General features: G+C 37.5%; 1 protein-coding gene and 1 pseudogene across 3 annotated transcripts in view; one reads left to right on the forward strand and one right to left on the reverse strand.

The window, feature by feature from the left end:
• The window catches only part of LOC124108120 (spermatogenesis-associated protein 2-like), a 34718-nt pseudogene extending 21441 nt beyond the window's left edge, over positions 1 to 13277 (reverse strand).
• A 764-nt stretch (positions 13278 to 14041) lies between these two features.
• Tdrd3 (tudor domain containing 3) overlaps positions 14042 to 17439 on the forward strand; it is a 134636-nt gene continuing 131238 nt past the window's right edge. For 2 of the 3 annotated variants that reach the window (XM_046466449.2, XM_046466450.2), the window contains exon 1: positions 14042 to 14191. In XM_046466449.2, the coding sequence (XP_046322405.1) occupies positions 14151 to 14191 (41 nt within the window). In that variant the 5' untranslated portion in view covers positions 14042 to 14150. The remainder of the gene's footprint in view (positions 14192 to 17439) is intronic. The other variant, XM_046466448.2, reaches the window with a different exon arrangement.

Genomic DNA, 17439 nt, shown 5'->3' on the forward strand with positions numbered 1-17439 from the left:
ATGTTTCAGCTTTACAATTCCTTGTTGATAAGGTTCATGTACAATTTTAATATTGTTGCTAAGTTTGGGAAACCATTATCAAGTTTCTTTCATAGATGAACTGTAGAATTTCAGGACATTTCAAGATGTCTTGGTCTGATAGCACTCATTAACCAATTTGTCAGTGGTGTATTTGGGTTAAGTTTTTGGGTGGGTCTGTACAATGGGGTGTAGGAAGATTCCTGAAAGTCATTCCTACACCAGGATGGCTAGCAAAAATTCTTTAGGGAAATATTTATGGATGACATAAATATATGCCACCAAAGCCAAAATGTTTTGTAACAGTTTCCCTTAGGCAAATCCCCAAGAAGCCTGCAACCATTCCAGTACAGAGAAGAAGAGCCACTGTGGTTTTAACTGACAGTGATTAAAGTATTATTGATTTGCAAATTTTATAAAACAGGCCTAGTAAATTTACTTGTATCTGAAGGAAAAAAGAACTTGACATGTTTTGCTTAATTTTATCTGTTCTCTCAGCTCTGAATGAGTACTGAACTAGTTCTAACACAGGAGAGAATAAGATTAAATGTCCACTGTATTTCTATATATCATTAAGTGCCTAAATACTTTCCCTTTTCCTTTTTATTTTTAAGTATCTATTTTTTAGTTGCTGATGGACATTTATTTATTTATTTATATGCGGTGCTGAGACTCTAACCCAGTACCTCACACATGCTAGGCAAGTGTGCTTCCACTGAGCCACAACCCCAGTCCCTCCCTTTGCCTTTTGCATACTGGGAATTGAATTCAGGGCTTCATGTGTTTTAGGCAAATGCTCTTCCACTGGGCTATACCAGTCTAATATTTTTCTTAAAGTTATAAGTTTAATTCCTCATTTCTTTCCTTTTTGTTTTCCAAGTTCTCTGCTTCCTTCTGTTTAACTCTCATCTTTCTGACATTACCAGCTGAATTCTGGGTACTTTAGGACTAAACCTTGGAATTTATCTGACTTTCATAAAGTAGGGGGAACAAATCATTCCTTATAAATATAAGAATGGGAAGATGAAATGTTAAATAAACATATTTGTTTTAGTCAGCTTTTTTGCCACTGTGACCAAAAGATCTGACAAGAACAATTTTAGAGAAAGAAAGGTTTATTTGACTCATGGTTTCAGAGATCTCAGTCCATAGATGACTGACTCCATTGCTTTATGCGGAGGTGAGGCAGAACATCATGGCTGAAGGGTGTGGCAGAGAAAACTAAACTCAGGACATGAACATCAGAAAGCAGAGAGAGCTCCACTTGCCCAGCCCAAAATATAAACCCCAAAGGCATGCTCCCAATGACTACTTTCTCCAGACATACCCTACCTGCCTATAGTCACCACCCAGTTAATCCTTATCAGTGGATTAATGAACTGATTAGGTTAAACAAACTCTCATAATCTGATCAATTTACCTCTAAACTTTCTTGCATTGTCTTACACATAAACTTTTGGAGGACATCTCATATTTAAACCATAAGAATATTGTTTAAGAGAAAGAAAGTGTAACATCCGGTTCAATGGAAGACCAAATATATAATTTTATGTTGCAGATCATTAAATGTTAGAAACATATGTATTAATTTATGTATGGATTGAAATTTGCCTGTATCAGATGTTGCTTAATCATTTTAATGTAAGTAAAACATTTTAATGTAAGTTATAATCAGAATCCCATGTTCTTCAAGAGATATTTTTTTAACTTATGACTTAAAGTCATTAGTATTGTTGGAATAATTTGACAAAATGGCTGGTTTCAGCACAATTTTTATCCAAAGGACACAAACAAGTCAGCTTACTCCAAAATATTTCTATGTGATGGCAAAAAGGGATATATTAGTAAAACATGTATTACTCCTGTTATGATAATATAAATTATTTAATTATATGAAGTATTTATCATCTTGATTTCTGTAGTGACAAATAGGTCTGAGGGTCAATAAAATTTGAATGAAGCACAGCAAAGACAAGCTTTTGATAGCAGATTTTTTTTTTCTTTTTCCTGTTGATACTGGGGGTACAGAGACACTTAACCAGTGATCCACACCCACATCCAAATTTTCATTTTTAAAAAATTTGTTCTCCTTAGATATACATGACAGTAGAGCCTATTTAGATGTATTTGTACAAATAAGGAGTATATATTATTCTAATTAAGATCCCAGTCTTATGGCTGTACATGATGTTGAGATTCACTGTGGTATATTCATCTATGTACATAGGAAAGTTATGTCAGATCCATTCCACTGTCTTACCTATTCCTATCCCCTCTCCCTTCTCTTCATTTCCTTTTGTAATACACTGAACTTCTATTTTTACCCTCCGTTTCCTCTCCCCTTTTTTGTCAGCATCCACATATCAGAGAGGCCATTCAACCTTTGTTTTTGTGGGGAATTGGCTTATTTCTCTTAGCATGATAGTCTCCTGATCCTTCCATTTGCTGGAAAATGTCATATAAAGTCATTCTTCTTTAAAGATGAGAAATATTCCATTGTGTATATATACCACATTTTCTTTATCCATTCATCTGTTGAAGGGTACCTAGGTTGGTTCCATAGGTTAGATATTGTGAATTGTGCTGCTATAAATATTGATGTGGCTGTCCTAGTCCTAGATTTCATTCTTACTGGAGCAATGGGGGTCACATGTCCATCCTAGATCAAATTACTCTCTAGAGGAAATCAGTAGTCTGATTGGCCAGGTCTGAGTAATATACTTTATCTCAGGAATAAGAGAGAAATTGTATTGGATCATATTGCTGAGAGCCACAGCCGAGTGGGGATGGCCCCTGGCATTTTGCCAGAAGTAATGGTTGAGAGGCGACCCATTAAGATGATGATAATTAAGCTGTCTATAATTGCTGTGACTGGATGATGCTGGATTGAAACAGGCTGTGTATTCAATTGTATATAGACCCCTGCTGTCCCCCTCGGGTGCCCCGCCCCCCCCCCCTACTTTGGAGTTCTCACGGGGATTCCAGGAGAGTTTGAGTTGGTTGGTTGGTGAAATTCCGGTGGAGGGAGTTCCGGTTGGTGTGTGGTGTTCCTGAAAAGGCCCGAGTGGTTCGCATTCGGTGGAGTTCAGAAATAAAGTTTGTTCCTGCTTGAGTGGCTCCTGATTTTGTGCCCAGCCAGACTTCGGCATCATATAGATGGGAGTGGGAGAAAAGTGAGACTGTAGAAGAAATGCGAATATCATACTATAAGCATAAGAAGGTTAATGACTGTTTGACAAAATTATGTCTATCCTCTGATTAGCTCAACATCAATGTACATCTTTCTTCACATGTATAAACTTCCAAATGTCTTAGTTTGGCATACAATGACACTCTTTCATTTGTACTATGCTCTCCCCCAACAGAGATAGCTCAGCATTTGGTGTAGTTACTGCACCTAATACTAAATCTAGGTATCTGTATTGTGCATGCTTTTAAATAGGTGTGAATGTAATTCTCATGTTTTGAGAATCTATGGATAAATGATAAATTGAATCACTCTCAACATACTCAAAATGCAATTGTAGACTGAAATAGGTTAGTAACAATTTAGAACTCTTGTAGAGGAGAGGATAAAATGGGAAACAAAGTGGTCATGAATTAAATATGTTCTGCAGATAAGGAACTTTAAAAAAACTTCCTAGTTGGGCTGGGGATGTGGCTCAAGTGGTAGCTTGCTTGCCTGGCATGCATGCTGCCTGGGGTTCGATCCTCAGCACCACATACAAATAAAGATGTTGTGTCTGCCAAAAACTAAAAAATAAACATTAAAAAATTCTCTAAAAAAAAAATTTCCTAGTTATACACGGACACAATCTTTATTTGTTTTTATGTGGTGTTGAGGATCCAACCCAGTGCCTCACATGTGCAAGGCAAGCAGGCAAGCGCTCTGCAACTGAGCCACAACCCCAGGCCAGATAAGGAATATTTTGCATGGGCAGTGAAGCAAATTGCTTGGACAGCCAACCTGGCTGTCTGGGCCTCTTCTTAGGAAAACCTCCCAAGTTTAATATCCTTCATAGAAGACCCTGGCGATGCATGTACATCTTTAGCAGCCTACTTCCTGTTGGTGTGTGAGAGCAGGAATATGAGAGCCAATTGTGAAATTCCTGGCGATAGTATTTAGCCACAGTAATCAACAAATGCATAAATCAATATCCTCCTCTTCCCATAGTCAATTTTATCGTTCAACAGGACATCATTGAAAGGAGGCTCAGGGATTACTTAGGAATTGGAGGTTGAATAATTACCAATTTTTGTTTATTAAGCTAAAGATTTCTTTGACTATGCAATTTTTCTGAGAATTTAGTTGCTCCGAGTCTGTAATTGCATGGGTTAATCACCAGATATGTTGATCTTGTTCAGTTTTAGTTTTTCTACTTAGAATCTGGGTAGGGAATTTGTGCTTCTTACTATCTTCAGTTTCTTCTTTACTTGCCCAGACTTCAATTTCACGGCCTTTATCTTGGCCTTTGTTTCACAGTCCAGTGAACATATGGTGTGCAAGTGAAGAGGTAAAATACTCAGCTTTTGGACCCCAAGCTGCATGCCCAATTGATATTTGTGATTAAGATAATTATCCCCTTTTTCAGGAAGAGAATATATAACAAGAGATATCAGGTGGGAGCCTGATCATCAGACTTCTTTTAGGTGCCATTTTCATCTCATGCTAGATTTCCCACCTCCTGCTTTTTTTTTTTTTTTAAATATGTTTCAGTTGTAGATGGGCACACTACCTTTATTTATTTATCTTTATGTAGTGCTGAGGATTGAACCCAGTGCCTCACCCATGCTATATGAGCCATAACCCAGCCTCCCCACCTCCTGCTTTGTTTCCAGTTTGTAAGCTTGATGCAGAGAATTTTATCTTTATAATTTTGCAATCTTCAGATTATTGGACCCTGGGAATCTTAGATATTAGCAAAGAATACCTTCCTGAGAATGAATGAATTCATCATAGCAACCAAAATTGCCATGAAGTTGTTCTTTCTTGTACAAGAAAAATCATGAGAACAGACAGGTGTCCTGCAAGCCAAGTGAAGAATGTTTATCAGGAAGGAAAAGGGGCTTGACTATGCTCATTGCTAAGACTGACAGGTCAAAACCAGGAAATAGTAAGCACTAGATTTGGCAATGTGAAAGTCTTAGAGACTATGGTAAGAGAAGTTCCAGTGAAGTAATGGGGTGGGAGTGGGAGAATGGATTACAGTGAGGATTGGAAGAGAACTGGAGAAAGTACATGTTTGATGGAGTTTTGCTGTGAAAGAGTTTCCAATATTTCTGCCCTCAATAAGTTTTGAACTTCATGTCACTGAGTATATTTCCTGCAGTGAGAAAGGTGTTTCTCTACTATGTCGTGTTCCTGTAACTACTTTAATGAGCCCTAATTTAATACCACCTGAAAGTGCCCATAGATATTACATTTAAACCTTTTGTAGTTAGTATTAACTTTTGCACTTCTATCTTTTGTAGTTAGCCAATAGTATATCAAGTGTCACACCTAGGGCCACTGGGTGAGAATGTATGATGGCTAGTATATTTAGTAGCTTGAATTGCTTAGGATCTCTAAGTTGTCCTTTTAACTCAATCAAAATTACCAAGAGATAATTAATTAACTACACAATTTTGATTTTTTGAAGATTAAATGATCACCTATACAATCTTATAATAAGAACAAAAATACACTTACTAAGTAGTTAGAAGTCTGTGGAACAAAAAAATGACATAAAGTCAAAGCATTATTAATCTAATTACATTTTTATCTATTACATTTAATTCCACTTATTAATACTTATGGGAAATCTCATTTTACTTTGTTAAGTCAGAATAATCAACTTTTAAGCTATAATTTTTTGGAAAAATGAGTGAACTTACTTAGGATTTCCTAAGATCCTCAAATTTTAAAAGCCTTACAATTTATATTGAAACTCCTGCCCCCAGTTCCTGATACTAAGCACTTGACACCTCAGAAATGAAGGTATAAATGCATAAATTATATCATTGTAGGATAGTGAAAACTGTAGAAAATTGTACAAAATAGCATGTGAACTAGAGGCAGGAGGCAGAAGTTGTGTCTGGGTAAATCAGGTGAGGTTTGCATCAGTGGCATTTGACACAAAAAGGAAAAGAAGAGAGCATTCAAAGCACAGTAAGTAAGAGGTCACCAAAGAGAAGATATCAGCTAGTTCTGGAAATAAGCAAAGTTTTGGGTTGGGGTAGAGGTGCTTGTGGCAGGAGCACTGGAATTAAATTTGGCAATGTTGTGGATTTAGTTTATTGAATAACAATATTAAAATTTTCTGTAAGGATCAGGGAGCATAAATTAGAGATTGACTAAGACAGGCCTTATGACTTGCTAACTAGGTCTATTTCTCTAGTTATTTTAATTACTTTGTCAGTATCCTTCAGAACATATTCTTTCTGTGAATTTTTTGTTTTAGGTCAACAACTCCATGTGCACTTAAGCTAATAATATATCATTATTATTCTAACTGTATTTTTTTTGTTGAAGCTCTCTATATTATAGTGTGTTACTAAATATGGCAGGATATGAGTTGGCCTTGCTGAACTTTGGGCCATTATAGTGGCTTCAGATTGAATTGGGTTATTTTAAGGTCATAAACTGATACAACAAAGGATTGGATTATTTATGACTTTAATATTCACTAGTGTTTCCAGCTCAAGATCCAATATACCACTGAATATTATCTGTCAAGAAAATACATCATCTGTTCCATTTATTGATGACCAATAAAAAAAAGGAGTTTAAATTGCTGCCTTGAACTCAAAAAATTTCCACCCCAAGTACTTCAATAATAATAATCATAATATTTGCAATATCTATATATTTATAATAGGCATATTTGTCAGATACTAATAGCATCAATTATAATTAATACATAAAATTAAATATTAATATATATGTGTATATATATATAATTTAAATATACTTCTATATTGACTCTTTATTTTTGCATAATAGAGACTGACTGGGGAAAATAGGCATATTATTCAAATGCTAACTACAAGCCTGAGCTGCATTTCTGTAACAAGTTGGAGTCTGGCATAAAAATATACATGTATATTTTAAAATGAAAAGAGTGGCTACCTTTATCTCATTTGGCCACATTTTCCTTATACTTGTTAACTTCAGCAAATGTTTAAGAAAAATGGATATTATTTATTATGAGAGAAGTGAAAGAAATATTTCAGAATAATGACAAAGTTCCTTCCTTTAAAAGGAACCTGAAAAAGAATTATATTGATTTTATAGAATTAAACCTTAGAGATAAAAGGCAGTTTAGATTTTAATCATTTAAAAACAGATTGGAAAAAAATAGTAGTCATTATTAAAATCTTTCTCTCTGAGCATCAACCCTAAAATAGGTCCTCATTACCTCATGGTAGCTTTTCTTTGTACTAATCAGACAGTAGGACATTTCTGGGAACAGCACTAGGAGATGGAACATCCTAAAGTAATAATTATTTTTCCCAAGGGACAATGATATCTCTGGGAATTGCATTACCAACCAAAAATTTGGCATAAAATAAATCACACATACATCTAATGATACAGTGTAAAAACAAATATTAAGACATAGTGCAGAGTAAGGGAAACAATACAAATAAGAGCCTAGCAAGAGTTTCTGGCATACAGTAGATAACCCATACATTTTAGTTTCAGATTACTTTGGATACCTAACAAATTGCCCCCAAATTTAGTAGCTTAAAACAATAATGACCACTTATTCTGTTACACGTTTCCTGTGGGCTAGTAAATCAGGCTCAGCTTTTCTCTGCTCCACAGCATCTAAAGCCTCAGTTGGAGGATTCAAAGGTTGAAGGCTGACTCATCTGAAGACTCATTCAATCACATATCTGGCGGTAGAGGGTGATTTTTGGTTGGGGACTTACCTAGGCTTGTTTTCTGTAACACAGACACCTGGCCTCTCTGCCTCCTGAGCTTCCTCACATTATAGCAACGAGGTGGGTGGATAAGTAGAGAGAAAGCTAGGCAGATGATAAATAGACCAATAGTTGAGAAAGAGAGGGAGATTACACAGAAGCTGTTTTGCCTGTTGTGATCTAGGCTCAGAAAAAGCAATCTTATTTCTGTTATAGTCTAATGGTTAAAAAAAAAAAAATCACAAAGATCCAAAAGGAGGAAATATAAACATATAAACTTCACTTCTCATGGGAGGCATGTGGCACTTACACTGTAAGAAGATCACAAGATGAAATATATATCTGTGCTGCCATTTTGGGAAAATACAATTTGCTAACCTATCCATAATTTGAAATAATAATATTACATTTGAAATTGTAGAAAGTAAGAGAGTCTAGAGAATTTTATAACCCAAAGTATTTAAGAAATTAGAGCCTCTGAATAAAAGTGCCATTGAAGTTAATTACCAGACTGGGGCCATTCAATTGATTATTCCGGTGTCAAGAATTGAACACAGGTTTTCTGAATCTCAGTTCTATAACAACTCGCCTTATAAGTATCCTTTAAAATATACTCATTTGTTCATTGATTAGAAAAGAGTCTTATTACAAATGAAAAATTTGAATTTTTAAAACTAATATTGGAATCTGGGATTCCTATAATCCCAGCAACTAGGGCGGCCGTTAAAGAGGATTACAAATTTTAGGCCAGCTGGGCAATTTATCAAGACCCTGCCTGTCTCAAAATGAAAATTAAGAAGTGCTGAGGATGTAGCTCAGTGGTAGACCAGCTCTGGGTTTAATGCCCAGAACTGGAAACAAACAAACAAACAAAAAACCAGAAAGCAATATTGGAGGAGAATAGTTCCTAGCTGAAATTTTAAAAATGTAGGTATGTCTGAAAAACAGACTGGCTTTGTGATCTCTTTAACATCTACTTTTATATGAGCTGGGTGTATGAGGCAGTTTTCAGCAAGACAATGTGCTTGTTCCTTAACCCTATTTCTTATCTGAGCTGTAGGAAACCAGAGAACTGAAGCACATCTATTTCAAAAGGAATCTATGGATTACACAGTGAGTAGAGCTCTTGGTTCCGAGGTGACCCAAGCACAACTGTAATTTGGACAGGGGTTTCATATAATGCACAAAAACAGTGGAGGAAACACATTACTGTTTGACATCTTGAGGCCATGAAAGTTTGGGGGCAGTAATAGATAATCCCTTAAAAATAGAAACAGCAAAGAAATGACTGTAGCAATTATGATATTTGATACTTTCCTCCAGTAGGTTGTGAGTAATGAATAGAAACAAGAGGCCAGAATAGAGGAGAGTGAATTGTTGCTGCCTATATGTTGCACAACTGGCGAGGAATTTTTGCAAAACTGTAATGGATTATTGCCTGGGAGAGGATAGGTGTTAGAAACATGATGCTTAAATGCTGTGGTGACGCTGTGAACAGTGACAATAAATTTTGAGTATACATGTTAATGAATAAGTCAGAGAAGGCTTATGCAAATTATCTACAGTTAACATTTAATTAGCAATGATTTCATTTAATGGTTTAGGGTTTTTATATAACAGTTTAGAATTAAAGGGTATCTAGATGAATTATTTGAATAACTTCTATTAAAAACTAAACTGTTACCTTTTCTTCCCTTCATTCTGAGTCAAGCAAAAGCATAAAACTGTTCCAATTTTCATCCTTTACAAAAACATTTACCAAAGCATCTATTTGAAAACATCTTTATAGGGTTTTGTTATTGTTAAAATTCAGAGATCCTTAGAGTTTTCAATGTGGATGCCCTGTATAATGTCATTTCTTTGCTATTCCCAGAATAGTAACCTCTCATAACTTCCAAGTCTTTTCATGCCACTAAAAATCCATGGCAGCTTTGAAAGTTTACAAAAGTCATAAAAGCACAGATGTAAAGGTGCATGCAAGTCGAGTGGAGCTGAGAAAACTGGTGGAGGGTGGATAATGGACATCAGAAGTTTGAAGTACAAATTTCAGCTCTGCTATTGACCAGATATACAAAAGTAAACCTTACTTTCCTCATCTGTAAAATGGGGATTTTAGATCCACATACACAGACACACACACACACAAATAGCTTTGTTAAGATTTACTGAGATAATTGAACATAGAAACTAGAAAAGGATGCCATTAAACTACAAGGGAGGCCATAGGGAAGAGGAAGGGTCAAGGGGAGGGAGGAGGGGGTTTAGGGGGAGATATCAGGTTTCTCTCAAAAGGTTTAATTCCTCTTTTTTTGTTTTCTTGTACCTAAAAAATTCTTTTACTCTCCTTAGGAGTTCCAACTTCAGCTCATTGCAGACTTCATACTTTCTTTCTTTTTTTTTTAAATTTTATTTTATTTATTTTTTTTTTTAGAGAGAGAGAGAGTTTTTTAGTATTTATTTTTTAGTTCTCTGCAGACATAACATCTTTGTTTGTATGTGGTGCTGAGGATCGAACCCGGGCCGCACACATGCCAGGCAAGCGCGCTACCGCTTGAGCCACATCTCCAGCCCAGACTTTATACTTTCTGTAAATGAATGATTTATCTAATTAAAGATGAGAATCCATATTCTCATCTAGTTTGTTATTACCATTTTCCATGGCATTAACTTATCTATATAGAATATTTAAACGTAAAAATTTTGATGTGAAAAAATTAGCATAACTCATATTTTTCCTTTTTATTTTGAAATGTTTCAAACCTCATTGAAAAGTCAAAAAAATTTAACAAGCTGTTGGGCACAGTGGTGCACACCTTTAATTCCAATGGCTTAGAAAGCTTAGTCAGGAGGATAGCAAGTTCAGATAAAGCCTCAGCAACTTAGCAAGTTAACTAAGTAACTTGGTGAGATCCTGTCTCAAAATAAAATATGAAAAGGGCTGGGGGTGTGGCCCAGTGGTTAAGTGCTCCAGGTTCAATACCCAATACAAAAGGAAAAAAAAAAAAAAAGACAAAAATTTAATATATTAACAAGCACTAGGACCCTCCAATTGATTAATTCACTTTTAGTATTTTTGTCACATATTTCTTTTCCTCATTCCTATCTATACATATCTGTATGTACATATTTATATAGATTTACTTTGGTATAAAATTCCCAAGATCAAGAATAATACTATTATTATACCGAATAGTCATACCATCATCACACCATAATTCCATTATACTATCCAGTTTTTAGACCATATTCAAGTGTCTGTAATGGGTCACAAATAGTTGCTTTCATTCGTCTGTTTTTTTATATGTAGGACTGTTTTCATTTCTCCTGCATCTTTTTAATCTCAAAGAAATTTCTAAGACATTTTAGTGTTCTAGGTTACATTTCCTGTAGAATATGCCACAGTCTGGATGTATCTGCCTGTGTCTTCAGGTCTAATGTGTTCTGATAATCCCCTATGACTTTTATTTTTTTTATTTGAATCAAATGGGGTATAATTTCTCATTTTTCTGATCCCCTATGACTTTTAAATGTGTTTCCATCTAGACCTGGGTTTTTCCACCTTGGCACTATTGACATTTTGTGCTAGATAATTATATATTGGGGATGCAGAATTATCCTATTCACTGCAGCTTGATTAGCAGTATCCCCGGCCTCTACCCATCAGATGCAGTTAACAACATCCATGCCCTTCAGGTTGCCCTGGTGAGAACCACAGTCATGAAGCTTGCTTGAAATTAGCTTAAATAATTTTGGCAAGAAAATTTCTTAAATGATGAGTATGCCTAATTGCACTATATCAAAAAGCACATGACATCATATTGCCTCATTATTTGTGATCTAACTTTGATCATTTGTTCAAGGCAATGATTTTTTTTTAAAGGTAAAGAAATGTTTTCCATTTTGTAACATGTCATGTCTTGGATTTCTGTAGTGTAGAATCTTTACCCAGTGGCTTTTAATATTCTTTGATGAAATTTGCCAATTAATATTCTTTGATGAAATTACCAACTGTAATTCATTTAGAAAATTATTCTTTTTCTATCATTTGTTCTACATTTATAATCTGATATTGCTTTCAAAGAAAATGTTTCATCCTCCCCCTCCTTTATTTTTAGTGCTCAGAACTTAGGCATTAAAAAAAAATTCTATGCATGTTATCAATAGTGTCTTACCCTTTTTGATGCACGTTGTCCCAAATTTTTCCAATAGAATTCCATTCTTAAGGGAATTCAGTGTTTTGTGGCATATTTTACGTAGTTATAAGCATCATGGAATAGCAAATCCTCATTGTTTTATGCTGCCTATGATAACAAATGTATAAAAGATACTCAATTTACCCCTTAAGGAATTCTGGTGATTGGGACAACATATAATTTCCACAGTTAAGAATTTACACTAATCGCAAAATGTAAATAACTGGGAAAAGAATATCTATTTAAAAACAATACAGGTATGCGTGATTGTGCAGGCCTATAATCTGGAAGCTAAAGCAGGCGGGTTCCAAGTTCAAGGCCAGCCTCTAGATCTGCCTCAAAAATAAAATGAAAAAGAACTTGGTAGGTAACTCATGGTAAAGTGCCCCTAGGTTCAAACCTCAATACCAAACCTAACACAAAATAAATAAACGAACAAAAAAGTAAACAAAACAAAAAATTGGGGAAATTAATTTTAAGTCATCCCATTTACTTTTAAAATGCTATCTTTACCCTGTTCTCCTGGATACAATGACCGCAGTGCCTACACACTAAAATATACTTGCAGCATATGTATGACCTAAACACTGTAAACTATTGCAAACTGTAGGAAATAAAATACAGTTACTTCTGATTCTAAAAGTGCTTTAAAACTTATTCCATTATCAAAAACAACTACTTGGAAACAAATTTCATAGCATTTGATTTAAAAAAAAAGCATCGTAATTTTAGAACTATGACATTTGGAAAAGTCAAACGGACAACTCAGTTAAAACCAGAAAAATTTGTAGTGAGAAATTTTAACTCTACTTAAGAGTAGTTATCTCCCTTCCTTCGGTAACTAACAATTTTCTCTACAAGAGCAGTTCTGCCTAGTGCCAAAGTCTCTGCTCCAAGTCTTGAGCCACGGCGAGCGGTGGTTCTGGAGTTTAAGTTCTCTCTTCTCCGGACTTGGAGGCTGGGAACAAGGCCACTCAACAACCGACATCTTACCCGAGAAAGCTGAAAGGACGAATAGACCCGGAAGCTGGGGTAAACTTCTATGAAGCGTCTGCGCATCCTGCGTTCCCGTCTGCCTGCTCTTTCCTGATTGGCCCGCGAACGAACCCACCGCCCAATTTCACTGGCACGTCTTACGCGCCGCTGGGCGTCGCCGGGCATGCCCACTCTGGGATCCTATCTGGGCTTCAGCTCTCCAGATCTCTGGTGAAGGACACAGATAAATCTGCTGTGGGATGGGCCTAGTGATATTAGTTGTCAAGGTTGCAGCCCCGCCCCCACACGTAAACGAGCTCAGAGGGAGGAGGACAGGAAATCCAAGGATTGACATACAACTGCCTGATTTTCCTGTTTCCTAAGTGCAGGTTTTCTTAGGTAGACTATTTACTTTCATTATGGTATTAGACCTGAGTAATCCTGTAGGGACTCAAAAACACCAAGGCTGCATTTTTGTTTGAGTCCCTGCAGAGAGGAAGGCAAGGTGGGATGATGCTGGGGGGTGTGTGTGTGCTGGGGACCCCTTGAGTTTTACTGCAAAAAAATGTGGCATTAGCGTTGTTCCGAAAGCTCTGCCCTGCAACAGACACTCTAAAGCTCTCTTGCCCGGAGTTGCCGGACTATCAGCGCTGGAAAAGCGAACCTTACTTTCTGCTCTACAAAGAACCTTTTCACCCAAGAACCTAGCATTAAGGTGTTCAACTCAGAAAAGTGATAAAACAAAGCCTTCCGTCCTTTTGAGTCAAGTGTCTTCCGATTCCCAATACCCCAGACCGTGTTTGACTCGTCACCACACAGGCACCCGCAGCCTACCAGCCCACAACAGGCCGGCCCCTACGGCCGCTTGGAAAACGCGGCGAGCGGAACCCGCACGCGGAAGTGCGGGCCGCACTGAGCATGCTCAGTTGTAGAGCCGACCAGAGGAGTTTTTTTTTTCTTTTCTTTTCTTTTCTTTCTTTCTTTTTTTCTTTTTTTTTTTTTTTGGTCTCAAGTAAGAGGCCTCCCCCACCCCCACCGCCCCCGTCCTAAGCAGCTACCATGGCCGAGGTCCCCAGCGCGGCGTTGTCCCAGGCTGGTTGGTAAGTAGTGAGTCCCGCCGGGCCACGGGCGCGGGCCGGGGCCCCAACGAGGGTTGGGGTTAGGGGCGGCGGGGTGCGTGTCGGGGTAGGCGGAGGCCGCTGCCCGCCCCCGGCCTCTCCCCGGGTCCTCCGGGCCGGCTCCGCCCCCGGCGCCACGGAGCCGAGCGAGTCCCTGCTCCCCTCGGGCGGCGGCCTGGGCCCCGGGCGGCGGGCCCGTGGAGAGGCCGGGGACTACGGGCTGAACGGGCCGGGCGGACGGCGGCCCAGGCCCGAGTCGCGTCGCCCAGAAGGACCTGCAGCGCCGTCCGCACCGCCACCCTTGGGTGTCGCGGCGGGACGCGGGAGGCGAGGGCTGCGGAGCCGAGCGGGGCGGAGTGGGCGAGAGCGGCCGGAGCGGCCAGAGCCCGCGGGGCCGCGGGAAGTTGTGGGGTACCGGCGCACAGCCCGCGCTGCTGCCCGCCACCTCTTCTTTGCCCTTATTTGAAAGCAGAGCCCGGGCCGTTGTGAAGCTGCCTTCCACCGCATACACACAACTTCAGAAGCTAAGGATGACCGCATTATCAACTCGCGGGGGGGTGCTCCGCAGAACTTTTCTTGAAGGAATGGCGTTGTTCTGATTTTCAGACACGTTTCCTGTCAAGATTTAGGATCCGAAGGCAATTAAAAAATATGCGAAATTAAGTATTTTCTGAGTCTGCGTCCATTATCGTTGTAAACATCCACTTTACTTCAGTAACGCTTTCCCCAGCTTTGCATAGGCGCAACCTGGACTGACGGTAGCGAGGGGGATGAAAAGGATTTGCCTAGGCTCTCAGAAATAACTACCTTAGTGGAAAGGGAGAGGGAGGCATTAAAAGATCAAACACAAATAGTGTGGTAAACTACAGAGAAGAGACAAAGTGTGCTGTGGAATTGAAGGGAGTTAATTTTCTAGAGAAGTGGACTTTGAAGCATGATAAAAGACTTTCTAGACATAGAAAATGCTTATTGTTTTGTAAAATGGATATGGATCATGGCTCTTGTTAGTAGGAAGGTTTTCAGTTAGGATCTAAGACCCCAAAGGAAGAAGGTAGCCCACAGAGACTGCCAGTTCTTAAAAGATGTCTGGTTTTGAAAATTTTTGATTAGTAGAGTGATAATCACACCTGTGTTTTGGAGATACTGCCTGTGGCTTTACAGGCACTGTTGTTCAGACCCTTTCACTGGTGCAGTGACTGAGGCAAAGAGTCCTTGAGGAACTCCCTAATGACACGTCTAGAAAATGGTGAGATTCAAAAGTGAACTATAGAGTCTGATTCCAAAACTGGTGCTTTAACCCTTTTGCATTATGGTTTTTTTTTTTTTTGTTTTTTTTTTTTTACTACAGCTTTCTTTTTTTTTTTTTTTCCCTTTTCTTTTCTGCAGAACACCATTGGCACACCAAAGTGTAAAGTCAAACTCATTCATTTTTATTTTTGTTCTTTTATCTGGAATCTTTCCCAGTTTCTTTACCTCATAAAGTAGTATTGAATAATCTGGGATCACTATTTGAGTTTTTCCCCATTCCTGATTAGACTAAGCCTTAGTTTTTCAAACTAGCAATAGAATTTTATTTACAAACTCAAGTCGTTTGCTGCTTTCGAAAATAACCCCACCTCCTCTACAAAGGTTAGGCTCTTTATTAGATCCCAAAGATTTCTTTTCTTTGGACTGCTAAGCTCCTTTAGGGCAGAGAATCATGCCTTATTTTTCTGTGTAGCTGCAATGACAAGGAGTTTTCAATAAAGTCTGATAGAGTTGACCTTGGAATACCCCTGGCTTTCAAAATTCTGGGGTTGGACCTCTGTCCACTCTTCAGAGTCTTTTCTTGTTTTATTATATCTTATAAATCTCCAGCAGTGTTATACTGTAGCATTTGCCACACAGTATTGCAAGTTAACTTTATATATATCTTTTTCCACCAGTTTGGGCTACTTCTGTATGGCAGTGACTGATAAAGGTAGTAGTAATCTGGAGGGCTAAGACTATCTAGGAGTTTGTGAGTTTTGTGTAATTCTTGGTGGATATTAAACATTAGTCAAGGCATGTGGGGAAAAATGTCTCTTAGTCTTTAAGATGGCTTATACTAGGCCTTTATTTAGAGACTTACTGTGTTAAAATACAAAATCTCAAAGGTTTAGGCAGAGAATACTGGAAGGGAAATTTTGGAGAGAGAACAGCTTTGACCAGCTCATTCCAGTTCTGACATGCTGAGTTTCTTCTTGAGGTTCTCTGTTATTGTTATAAAAAAGAAAGCCAACATTTTTTAAAAAGTATGTGTTTATTGTAGGACCTAAAAAATGCTAAAATATCTTCACTATTAGTAAATCTATCTAATCAATGTCACTTAAGATAATAGACTAGGGAAATATTTAGTGTTTAAAAGCTTATGCTTCTCAAAATGTGAGATTTAGGGGAGGTAGAAGTCTAACCTATTATTCAAGTTTACTGTTATTTTTAGTTTTAAGTAATTATTTTCTTTTTAGGTCTCTAATATTCAGTATAATCTCTACACAAATTTTTATTTAAAAATATAACTTAAAAAAATTAGCCATCCTGGCATAATTTGCAGTAATTTTTTATTTGCTTTGTTTTTCCATTAATGACTGGTAGCACACAAGTATTAGATTTTGCTGAATTGAACTTAAGTTTCCAGGACTTTTGCAGTGTGGTGCTTATGTTTAAATAATTCATTAAATGGTAGCTTGGTCCTTTATAATGCTTAATTACATGCATAGAATAACTTTACAGAGGGGAAATGTTTTACTTAGTATTTGTCTAGGTAATAGTACTACTTTTGCCTTTAGTTTTCTTCATTCCTCTTTAGGGGCTATTGTGTATTTCTACTAACAGCAATTAGGGATACAAACATTTTGAAAATATTTTTTCTTCCATTCTAGAAATGTGTCAGGGATCTAATCAGTGCTTTCGTGTTTTTGAAAAGCTGTTGTAGAACTTAACTCTCTCAGTGTAAAGATGAGGAAACTGAAGTGTAGAGAATATCAGTAATTTGCTCAGTTGAAATAGGCAGTACTAAGGGCCCAAATATCTAGAATAAATATTCAGTACTAATTTCCACTGAGCTGTGATGACCACTTCTAATTTAAATTGACCCAAAATAACACATTTTAAAAGGGAAAATTGGATTAAAGCATTTTGTGAAATGTAAATTAACTTTTCTGTTTGTTTGTTTGAATTAGAATCAAGAAAACCTTTGCCTGGCAGTGGAT

Source organism: Marmota monax, unplaced genomic scaffold (genome assembly GCF_021218885.2).
Source record: "Marmota monax isolate L192 unplaced genomic scaffold, Marmota_monax_Labrador192_F-V1.1 WCK01_AAM20220418_F8-fsc00049, whole genome shotgun sequence".
NCBI lineage: Eukaryota > Metazoa > Chordata > Mammalia > Rodentia > Sciuridae > Marmota > Marmota monax.